This window comes from Chrysemys picta, chromosome 3 (assembly GCF_011386835.1).
Source record: "Chrysemys picta bellii isolate R12L10 chromosome 3, ASM1138683v2, whole genome shotgun sequence".
Classification (NCBI taxonomy): domain Eukaryota; kingdom Metazoa; phylum Chordata; order Testudines; family Emydidae; genus Chrysemys; species Chrysemys picta.
In genome coordinates, this window is record NC_088793.1 from 163841037 (window position 1) to 163853532 (window position 12496).

General features: G+C 40.7%; 1 protein-coding gene across 1 annotated transcript in view; it reads left to right on the forward strand.

Moving 5' to 3' along the window:
• USH2A (usherin) overlaps nt 1-12496 on the forward strand; it is a 584327-nt gene that overhangs the window by 85899 nt on the left and 485932 nt on the right. Inside the window, exons 10-11 of the mRNA XM_065589441.1 lie at nt 6923-7118; nt 7899-8029. Of these exons, the coding sequence (XP_065445513.1) occupies nt 6923-7118; nt 7899-8029 (327 nt within the window). The remainder of the gene's footprint in view (nt 1-6922; nt 7119-7898; nt 8030-12496) is intronic.

A 12496-nucleotide genomic window follows, 5' to 3' on the forward strand; every position in this document is an offset into this window, starting at 1 on the left:
AGAGAAGAGAAGCTGAGAAGAGTTGTCAAACTTGTTAAGGGCAGTTATAAAGAGGACAGTGATAAATTGTTCTCCATGTCCACCAAGGATAGAACAAGAAGTAATCAGCTTAGTTTGCAGTGTGGGAGATTTAGGTTAGATATTGGGGAAAACTTTGTAACTATAAGAATAGTTAAGCACTAGAACAGGTTATCCTAAGGAGGTTGTAGAATCTCTTTCATTGGCGCTTTCTAAGGAAAGAGTAGACTAACATCCCTGACATGACCATTTGATCTGAGAAATCCTAGATGTGGGACAAACACCCAAAATTCAGGACGTGAAAAAAATAGTAGCTCAGGGAGCCTGATGCAACGTGGATTCATGCCTCCTCCTCATTTCAATTTCTTGATTTTAGTATATCTGCTACCAATAGGGTGTAATCCCAGGTAGTTCCAGATCTGTGTGGGGTTCAGGGCTAGAAGGGGGTCTATGATGAGGACCATCCTTTGGAAAGAGGGACATGTGAGAAGTGTGCTACCTCTGACAAATACAAATGAGTGGCAGCCTAAGTACCACAAAGAGACTGAAAGATTCAACCCATTTTAATCCCGTATTTTTTGTAACTCCTTTGTAACTGTCCTTAGGTAATTCTTGATTTTGAAAACTCATTCTATAAATAATCTTGCAGAAAAGCAACTCATGGTAAAATATACAGTAATGGAAACTTCCAGGATCTGATTGGCTAAAATTTATCAAGAAAATATTCTAAAATATTTTACGTTCTAGTCCAGTGTTTTGCCATTGGTACCCGATTCTCTCTAAACTGCTCTCTGGGGTGAACCACAAATATTTGTAACCTGGCACAAATGTTTAGAAAATATCCTGAGTAGTTTTTCCAAAAGTGGACACTGAAGTGTTTTAGGAATAGGGTAATAGCCCTTTAAACAGATGTTTGTGTGCATAAATCTTCCAGTTGTCATAATGTTGTACATTTCAGCCAGCACTGGATCATATTTAGTGCTGTGTTGTACCATAGCATTTGTCATTGGCATAGTTACATTTTGAAGAGGTAAAACAGCTAGAAGCAAAGGCCTTTCAGCATGAAATTAGAACTCCTATTCCATACATGTGCAGCTAGATCCCAGATAATGGTTTACTAACTAAATATAAGTTTGCAAGGCCTAGCTATATACGTACTGCTGTTCTGACATGTTTCTGGCAGCTTCTAGGACAGAATATACAGAGGTCTCACGGCTATTAAAAGGAATACTACACTAGTCCTATACACTGCAGACACTCACTATGTCCTATGGCACAGATGATTTGTGATATAGTTGTCTCTAAAAGACGCTGTCTACACTAGAGCTTGAATGAAGTCCAAGACTTAGTTATTTAAGTCACTGTTGGCCAAAAACTGTCTCCAGTTTCAAATGCCAACATCCTGGACCCCTCCCATTAAGGCTTCAGTTGGGAGCATGGGACAGACAGCACTTGTTGCTTTGGTGCATTACCTCCTCCTGCTTGTTGACAATAAATATACATCCATTCACATTCTGCTGGACCTCGCAAGCATTTAATTCCATTGATAACCAAACACTTTTGTCCTGTCCCCAAGAAACTGCAGGAGTGATGGAAATACCCCGAAATGGCAGCGTTTTTCTTTGTTAAGCAAACCCAGAATTGTTCTGGTCAAAAGCCCTCACTTGTGAGGTTTTGCAAGGTTGAGTCCCCATCCTGTTCAATACCTATATAAACGTGTCTAGAAAGCTAGTAAGACAAAACAAGCGGCAGTGCCAGCAGCGTGTGGACAACACCCAGCTGTACATCTCTCTCATAGCAGAAATAATGGCACACTCTCCAAGCTTTCCAAAAGTGCCTGGCTGAAGAGCAAGTGACTGAAGTTGAACCTTGACAAGACTGAGAGCATGCTGGTAGGAAGCAGGAAGTGCTTTGAAGAATTCGCCTCAATTTCAGCCCTCACTATTGAAGTAATCTATACTCGTATGGTTAGATTGAACTGCTGCCTTGGGGGCTGTCTTAGGCTGCACTGCGCTAAGGTACCCAAATATCCATTGTGCAAAGAATACCCACTTCATCTCTGACTAGCCAGAGGAATGTGCTGGATTCTATCAGATACTGATCAGGCCACAGTGACCTATGTGTTCGTAACCTCAGGGTGGCCTACTGAAAATTTCAGTATCTAGGAATGAAGCTCAATGGCCTGAGGAAGCTACAGCTGTTTCATACAACAGCAATTTATCTGCTCACAAACACTGTTTTTTAGGAACAAGTCCTCCAAATTTGCTGCTTCCTGTGCTGGCTTCCCGTTGAATGCAGAGTCTAGTTCAAGGTCGTCCTACTGATTTTAAAATCCCGGCGTGGTATTGGCTCTGGCTATGTGAGAGATTACCTTTCCTACTGCAATGCTGACCTCACATGACAGCTTCACTCCATAGGAAAAAAAGAATCTGTTGACAAATGGGAAAACTCACAGAAGAGAGAACCAGAGAAGTTTTGGACAAAGACAACAGAACTCTGTCAGACAGAATAAGAACGATAACCACCGTCACCATATTCAGAACTAAATGCATCTTAACTTTCCTGCAATAATCACCTCAAACTCAACCACCCCCATCTCTTAATATATTTGTTTGTTTCTACCAACAGAGAGATAGAAATGTTTACGTTTACTGGGCCAAATTCAGACTCTTTTTATGCATACAATTACTGTATTTTCTGGCGTATAAGACTACTTTTTAACCCAGGAAAATCTTCTCAAAAGTCGGGGGTCGTCTTATACGCCGGGTGTCGTCTTATAGGGCGGGTGCTGAAACTTCCGAGCCGGACTGGAGAATCTGCGGTCGCCGCATATGGTGGGGGGGAGCTCAAAAACGGCTGCGGCCGCATCCCCGCCCGATGACGAGGTGAGGGGGCGCCTCACCAGGAAGGTGTAAGTGAAGGGCGGAGCAAGCTGCAGGCGTCCGGGACGCCCGGGGTATGGAAAAAAGAGATAGAGCGGCGCTGTGCCCAGAAAAACACGCCTCTTTCACCCGTCTGGCCCGCCCTTGTATCCTATTACCGTACCTCCTTCTCTGCCTCTCAGATCTCGCTCCTGAGGACTGCAGTGAAGCGGCGCAGGCGCGCATGTGCGAGATCTGAGAGGCAGAGAAGGAGGTAATAGGATACAAGGGCAGGCCAGACGGGTGAAAGAGGCGTGTTTGCGCTACCGCTCTGATAGTCTTGGAGACAGGGAGGGCTGGGCAGGCAGGGAGAGCTGACCAATCCAAGCAGGCTTTGTATACAACAACCAGCCAATCGCCGGTAAGGTACATCGCCTGCCGTGATTGGCTGGTTGTTGTATACTGGGTACCACATACAGTACAGCACCAGTATCTGTACCTGTTCATACAGTATAGCACCAGTACATACAGTACAGTATACAAATGTCCAACAGTCAAAACCCCATCATGGCTCCACCAGCAAGAAGAAAGAAATATGAAGCCAGTTTCAAACTTAAAGTTGTAAACTTTGCCATGGAACATAATAACTGCGCTGCTGCAAGACAATATGGAGTAACAGAAAAGATGGTTCGGGACTGGAAAGCAAATGAAAAAGCATTAAAGAGTATGCCAAGGGGTAAGTGTGCATTAAGAAGAGGCACTCCACATTGGCCAGAACTCGAAAAACATGTAGCAGACATGGTGAATGAGCATCGCCAAAACGGTTATGTAGTGACACGAAATAAAATACATTTGTTTGCACTTCAGTGGGCCAAATCTAACCCAGATCACAGCAAGAGATTTAAGGCCACTGTATCCTGGTGTACTAGATTCATGGGAAGGCATAATATGGTACTGAGGCAAAAGATGAAAATTGCCCCAAAATTACCTGCAGATCTTGATAGCAAAGTAAATAGTTTCCATCGATACGTAATACAACAGCGCACTAAACATGGCTATGCGTTAAGTAGTATTGGAAATATGGATGAAACTCCAATGAATTTTGATATGGTTGGAAATAAAACTGTCCATCAAAAAGGTGAAAAAACAATTTTAATTAAAACAACAGGACATGAGAAGTCCAGTTTTACAGTGGTACTAGGATGCACAGCTGATGGCGCCAAACTGAGACCAATGATTATTTTTAAAAGAAAAACAATGCCAAAATTCAAGTTCCCTGTTGGTTGTTTTGTACATGTGAATGAAAAAGGCTGGATGGATGAAGAAGGGGTAAAGCTATGGCTTGATAATGTATGGAGCAGGCGACCAGGTGGACTTATTCAAAAATGTAGTCTACTGGTGTGGGATATGTTCAGGGCTCATTTAACTCCCAGCACCAAGCAAATGCTTGCAAGACTAAACACAGATGCAGCAGTTATTCCTGCAGGATTGACATCGTTGGTACAGCCACTGGATGTGTGCCTAAACAAGCCATTTAAAGATTGCATTCAAGAACAGTGGAATGAATGGATGGTTAGCGGCGAAAAGTCATTCACAAAAGGAGGAAACATGCCTGCTCCACAGTTGGATGTTTTGTGCAAGTTTGTCATAAAAGCCTGGAATGATATTGATGCAGAAACAGTAATCAAGTCTTTCAAGAAGTGTGGCATATCAAATTCATTAGATGGTATGGAGGACGACTACTTGTGGCAAGATGAAGAGGAAGCCGAAGCTGAGACCACACCATCTGATACGGAATTCGATCCATACGATGACTGCCTTACAAATGTATCACAAGATGTCATTGATGTACTTATGATATCAGATGAGGAACAGGAGGATTTTGAAGGCTTTTAAAGGGAAACTGTCATGCAAAACCTGTAAAAATACCGTAGCTTGCAGTTATGATGGGCGTTGCTAACTCGCCAGGGACTTGCCCGGCACTTGCTCTCTCTCTCTTGTTTGTTATCTTCCTCCTATCATCATCAGTTCCAGTTTGGTTGACAGCTTAGAAAACAAACAGCATGGCAGCTCCCATGGGTTTATTGTCTTATCCTTCCTTTCAGCTTTAGAGTGAATTAGGAAAAGTTTAATCCACTTGCACTGTTTTATGTTTACATGTTTGATGACAAACAGCCTTATGTTTATAAGTGACAGTTTTCCTGCTAAGTACCTGCATGTCATAAGCATTTGAATTAAAATTACCATATTGAAATCAAATCTGATGTTTTTAAAAAAAATTTTGGTGTGCGTTGGAAGAGGGGTAGTCTTATACGGCGAGTATATCCCAAACTCTATATTTTAACTGGAAAAGTTGGGGGTCGTCTTATACGCCCAGTCGTCTTATACGCCGGAAAATACGGTACTTAATTGAAATGAATGAAACAGTACTTCCTCAAATGAAGTTTGAATTTTGTCCATTTTTCTTTGGCAGTAGATGCTTTCTCGTACCATTTAGCTTTTTCCCATTCTCTTGCTCTTCGTGTTCGTGGTGCGTTTCTTAGCTTATGTATGTCTCAATACCAGCTCCTTTTACTTTTTGTGCTTGTTTTCATTGTGGTGTAACTAAAAAACACAAGAACAGCCATACTGGGTCAGACCAAAGGTCCATCTAGCCCAGTATTGTGTCTTCTGGCAGTGGCCAATGTCAGGTACCCTAGAGGGAATGAAAAGAACAGGTAATCATCAAGTGATCCATCCCCTATTGCACATTAGTTGGATCATTTCTGAATAATTAGAATGTCATTATCCAAAATACCATCCATTAGTTATCTGTAAGAAATCCAATTTTTGTTTTTGTTTTTGATGAACCAATAACCACAATAAATAAATAAAACTTGAAGTTTTGCAGAGTCTATTAGAAACTTGAGATTGTTCTCATTTCATACTTTTTACAAAGCTTTACAGATGCAATAGCCCAGTTTCAACAGAACTTGAACAGAAATTTTGGGTTCTTTTGGATGAAGGAATACAATTAAAATCATTTGCTTTTGTAAATACTAAATACATTTGAAGAAATAAAAACCTTTTTGATAAGAAAACATTTTGTCACAGGACACTGACATAAACAACTACAACTGGTTTACTAATATTGCATCAATATCATATTTCACACTTAATTTGGTAAATATATCATCTATAGAACTGGAGAGATTTTGATTTAATCAGCTTTGAAACCACACCAAACTTTCTTAACTTAAATGGACATTAGAAATCACTGGTGAAATATGGAAAAATAATTCAGACAAATATAAAACTTAAGGCAATATTTCCAGTTGACAGATGCCTATAAACATTTTTAGTGTTTTAAAATTAATAACATTGTATATCAGTAATGATCTTTTACCATTTTTTTCTGAACATGAACAGAGTGATTTTTGAGTAGTTTGGAATGATGACTAATATTGATATTTTTGGGCTTGCAAATATTTGTATAAAACGTGTGTAGGGCCAGATTATAGCAAGCCTTGTGTAAGTACATTATGGCGGGGGTGGGAGGATGCAAGGGGACCATCTTTAGGTGTTTAAATGCCACTGTAATTGTACAAGATTTTAATTTTACAGGCTAAAATATAGTTTTGGAGATCTGGGGACCCCAAAAACCATGGAGGGAGGCATTAAAGCTTTTTATTATGTCTTAAAGCCCAAAAATGCCTAAGCAGGTTAGAAGCCCAATTCCCATTGATCTACTTGGGCATTTTGCAAATCCCACCAGGGACCTATCTGTATCTTTAGGTCCTTATGTGCCTTTGTAAATCTCGCCCTAAGTCTGAGCTAAGTTTCCTAGCAGTTTTTATTGTATTATTTATACCCCCCTTGAACTTAATTCTTGTGAAAAGTTATAGCATGAAGATTTTGAGTGTTTTTTGCTTGCCAAACATTTTTTTAAAGTCTATATGCCAACATGTTCAACAGTGAAAAAAGGAAAAGCGTAAAATGCAATATGAATATGTGCTTTATAGAGATATAAAGCAAGAAACTTTCTTTTCTTTTTTTAATTTTAGTGTGAGCGCTGTTTGCCATTATATCATGACAAGCCTTTTCGTCCAGGTGACCAAGTCCAAGCTTATAATTGTAAACCTTGTCAGTGCTATGGCCATGCAGTAAGCTGCCACTATGACATGGCAATGGATTCTTTTCCTAACGAACACTATAGAGGAGGTGGCGGAGTATGTGATAACTGTCAACATAACACCACAGGTAATTTAATAAGCTACATCAAAATGTGTAGGGTCATTTTGGAGAGAATCAGTCATAAAAACCCAAATGGTTCTGAGGTTCAACAATGATGAAGAGAAAATTAAAAAAATTTAAGTACAGCCCCTGCGTACTTCAGTAGCTAGAATTATGTAAACAGCTAAGATGAAAAATGCCGTCACTACAATGCAATATAATTTTGTATAGAATCTTCCATGTAAATTATATCCCAGCATACTTTATTATAGCATGAACATCAACATCTGCTGCAGTTAAGCTTGCAAAATGGTTTCCATTATACATGATGCACCGTGTTTCTATCAGGACCATCAAATTGGTCTAACCAGGTAACATAGCAAACATAGATTTTTGGTAAAATATCAGATTCCTCTTTAATGAGTAAACATTTGCTCACTCCATATATAGAGGATTTGCATACTTCTTTCAGTGTTCTTGGCTTTTTCTATGAAAAGGGGAAAGTTTGAGGTTCAACAGTAAGTTGTCCAAAAAAAAAAATGTATAGACATTCACATAGCATAGCTTTATAGAAGTGTGGTATTATATAACAGATGGAAGTTTAATGGAGTAAAACACAGTTTGTAACAGGTTCATTGTTTCATATGCTCTGGATCACTAAATTGGCAGGTAGAGATGAAAGGTGCATTAAAATGGACGTCCTGAAAATTATAGAATTCTCTCAAAGGAATAGAGTCTTTAATTTTGAATTATACAGCTAATTTTAATGAATTGGAAGCCATAATGCATAACCTTTCCCTCATGCAGGAAGAAACTGTGAGCTGTGTAAGGATTTCCATTACCGGCAAGCAGGTGCAGATCTTTCAGCTGTCGATGTTTGTAAAACCTGTGACTGCTACACAGCAGGCACCAAAAATAATAGCCTCCTGTGTGATAAGGTAAGTGATCTCAACACAAAATATCAGAAAATGTTCTATCCGCTGGTTGGCGGATCAGTAACATTAATTACAAGATGTGCTTAAATGGCTACTGCTTTATATAAGTCGCTGTAGTTCCTCCTTTACAAAATGGTGGCTGATTCATACCGAAGACTGGAAGGCTAACAAGACTTCATAAGCAATCTGAGAATGATGCTAGGTGCAGAGCTTTGTCCTGCAATCAGGAATTAATGTAAAAAATACAGGTACAAATTTTCAGAAATAAATATGGTTTTGAGCGCCCAACTTGAGCACCGTCCCTCTTAAATTCTGGAACCTTAAAGGTGTCTCAGGCGGTGCACTCAAAAAATGGATGCACCAAAAATTACTGGTCAGTTTTGAAAATGGAGACAGAGTCCAAATGAAGCTAAAATGTAATTCGCTTTCCTCCTGAAATATAGACAACGATTGATCTCCATATAAGTCACCAGGCTCATCTTGTTTTGAAAAATAAAAAGGAAAAAAGGGCATTAGCTGTGCTTCTTGAGGGTTTGGATCTCATTTACAAGAAAGGCATATAGTCTGCTAATAAATCTTACTGTGTCTTTCAAAGTTCCTACTGAGTGCCTGTTAAAATGGTGCTCAGTCACAGTGTAGGAATGATAAATCATGGGATTGAATCCAGCAACATGTTATAAAATGCTGGGTGTGTGGTGTTTTTTCCTCATACCTGCATATGGAAAATCAAGTGAGCAAGAAAACACAAGTGGCATGCAAGTCTTGCATATGCGTTGCGTTGAAAAATGCATTGACACAACTTTTTATCACATTGTGCCACCATTCTGACCCTGAACTGGCTCTAATAGGCAGTTTTGCAGAGGTTTTTATTTTTTTTCCCTCTCTCTCCAAATGTAATTTTAAAATCTGGAACCATTTCATAGAATCATAGAATATCAGGGTTGGAAGGGACCTCAGGAGGTCATCTAGTCCAACCCCCTGCTCAAAGCGGGACCAATCCCCAACTAAATCATTCCAGCCAGGGCTTTGTCAAGCCTGACCTTAAACCTCTAAGGAAGGAGATTCCACCACCTCCCTAGGTAACCCATTCCAGTGCTTCACCACCCTCCTAGTGAAGAAGGTTTTCCTAATATCCAACCTAAACCTCCCCCACTGCAACTTGAGACTATTACTCCTTGTTCTGTCATCTGCTACCACTGAGAACAGTCTAGATCCTTCCTCTTTGGAACCCCCTTTCAGTGAGTTGAAAGCAGCTATCAAATCCCCCCTCATTCTTCTCTTCTGCAGACTAAATAATCCCAGTTCCCTCAACCTCTCCTTCCAGCCCCCTACTCATTTTTGTTGTCCTCCGCTGGACTCTTTCCAATTTTTTCCACACCATTCTTGTAGGAATTCCTCGGTATATTTCAACATGTTATTATTTCTCTTCCATTGAGGGTTAACAACTTTTTCCAAAAATTCTTATTAAAATAATCCATTGTAACATTTGTCCTATAATTTGTTTTACTTTTGTTTATTTTACTTCGATTGTAAGATATTTGTGGTAGTGTTTTCTTTGTAACCTTGATCCTACGAATGACCCCAGGGGTATGGACCACCATGTGACTTCATCTGCCTGTGCAGAGCTCATTGCAGGGCTTATGCCTATGTTTGTAAAGCAATGTGTAAAGTTAGAACCCAATATTTTAATAATGATAATACCCAATAGCCACAAGCAGAAACACACTCTCTGATATCCATCTTCTGAGGATGATGCTTCTTAACTACAGTGCAGAAATGAAAATCCTTTAAAACTCTAGAAACAACATTAGGACCTCACACTGTTGTAAGGCACAAAAGGAAGGAGGAAATAAAAGAGAAATTAGACACTAGTTTTAACATTCGCTGTTGCTGATGATTTGTTACACTAGTCTAACAGTAACTTGGGGTAATAATTAAAGGTGGTAAAATAAATTTAAAAATTGTTAACTGATGCATCATCATCATTGGCGACCCCTTGAGGTCGAGGATGATCTCTTTCACAGGTTTTATTTTTCAGGGGTCCTTTGGAGACTGAGGAGTCCAATTCTTGAGCCACAGGCTCATTGGCAGACATTGCAGGTGGTGTTGGAAGACAGGGTTGGGCCACGATTGCTGTGTAACAGTTGTCTTCCTTTTTTTTTTCCTGGTGTTTTTCTGTGACTAGGGCAAGGCGATTTTCCTCAAAAGTGGATGCTCCCTCTCTGACAGGTCTTTGCCAGTTATCCTTATCCTGGGCTGCTGTCTCCCAGTGTGTGATGTCAGTGCCGCATCTCTTGATATTTATCTTGAGGGTGTCTTTAAAGTGTTTCTTTTGGCCTCCCCATTTCCTTTTGTGAGGTGAGCCTACAGCAGTTGTTTTGGTAAGCGTACATCAGGTATGCGCACACAGTGCCTGCTCCACCTCAGCTGGTGTTGGATAATTAGGGCCTCAACACTGAAGATATTGGCCTCTGTGAGTACACTGACATTAGTGCGGTGACCCTCCCACTTTATGCTGAGAATCTTCCAAAGAAGGTGCTGGTGCTGGTTTTTCAGGAGTTTTCTGTAGGTCACCCAAATCTCACAGCTGTAGAGGAGAGCTGGGATTACAACTGGTTTATTACTAGAAGCCCAGTATGTGTTCTGATGATGTGATTGCTGAACACCTGGTGAGAGAGTCTGCCAAAGGCAAGGCTGGTGCAGCAGATTCTTTGTTGATTCTTGACATCTATGTCTGCCCTCTGTGGGAGATGGCTGCCAAGATAGGCAAAGTATTCTACATTTTCCAGTTATTCTTTGTCAATGTAGAACTTCCTTGCTGGGTCTGATGATTAACCGGGGACTTTGAAGATCCTCCCTTGAGTGTGCACAATCATCTGTGTACTGGAGTTCGGTTATTGTTGCTGGTATTACTTTAGTTCTGGCACCGAGACGAGAAAGGTTGAAGAGGTTGCCGTCAGTCTGATATTGGATGCCAGTGCCCTGCAGTAGACAGTCTTGGGTTAATGTTTTCATAGCTGCTAAGAAAATGGAGAAAAGGGTGGGTGCCAGTACACAACCTTATTTTACGCCAGTTTGGATGACAAAGGATTCAGAGGTAGAGCCACTGCACAGGATGGAGGCAGTCATCTGGTCGTGGAGGAGTCTTACAATGGTGCTAAATGGGCTTGGGCAGCCAAACTTTGACAGAGCCTCACGGTTGACAGAGTCAAAAGCTTTGGTCAGATTTATAAAGGCCATATACAGCTCCTGCTGGTGTTCTTGACGTTTTTCCTAGATCTGCCTGGCTGCAAAAATCACGTCTGAGGTGCCTCGTGATGGTCTGAAGCCACACTGGGACTCTGGTAGTACTTCCTATGCAAGAGGGAGCAGGCGATTCAGTGAGATTCTAGTAAGAATCTTCCCAGCGATGGGGAGGAAGGAGGGCAATGCCTTGATAGTGCCACAGTCGGCCCTGTTTCCCCTTTTGAAAATAGAATACAGTAATGAAAGAGGCTGAGGCATGATCTTGAAGCTGATGATTATTAAAAAAAAAAACAAGAAAAAAGGGAAAAATGGGGGAGACTGAGCTGCTCAAAAAGGCATCAGGAGACTGCTGCAATAGAAGCAGGGCAGAGAGAAATGATTAAGAGGCATTAAAAATAGATTAATAAGGCTGTAGACTAAGGGCTGAAATGAATTACATGAAATAGAAAGGCATCACTGAAGGAAGTGTTTCCAGGTCTGACCCGTGGAAGATGGAATCATAAGGAATAAGGACCCTACTCGTGAAAATTAATTGTCACATCACAATGATAATTTTCAAGGAAATACACTAAAAACGATATAGAATACACTTTCACTGCATAATTTACCATTTCCTGCAATTCATCAATGCTTTTTTCTTCTGCACAGAACTAGTTATCTGTCATCAAGCTCTAAAGAGCTGAGGAATTCCAAAAGGGAACATTTGAATTACCCCAAAGCATATTTACTCATCATGTATAAAAATATGCATAGATAAAATTAGCAGGAGGGGCAAAAGAGTAATCAATACACTACTGCTACCCCCCAAACTTCATTGAAATGAACATGGAAACGGTATTTCTGTTCTGCTTATCTATTTCACTCTGCTCTTGATGGGAAATGTGAATTTATGCGTTGTATTTTTACTTGAACAGATTCTAGATGCTTGCAGGGCAGTAGGTAGTGCACACTCACACCCCACACTTGTCCTGAAAGGGTTAATGAAGACAAAGTGGGGCTAATTAACCCAATAGGACACAGCAGAGAGGAATCAGGTGGCTAAGCAATCCCCTGACTGAGGTAGCCCAACTGAGGAGGAACAGCTGTGCTGGACTTACAAAGGCAGGAAATTGGGAGCAGAAGGGAGCTGCTGGGAAAGTCTGCAGTCACTCCCTGGGAGAATAGAGGTGTGTTTGGTCTGACAAACCCAGAGAGTGGGGAATCAAGGAAGGTAGGAAAGGGCTC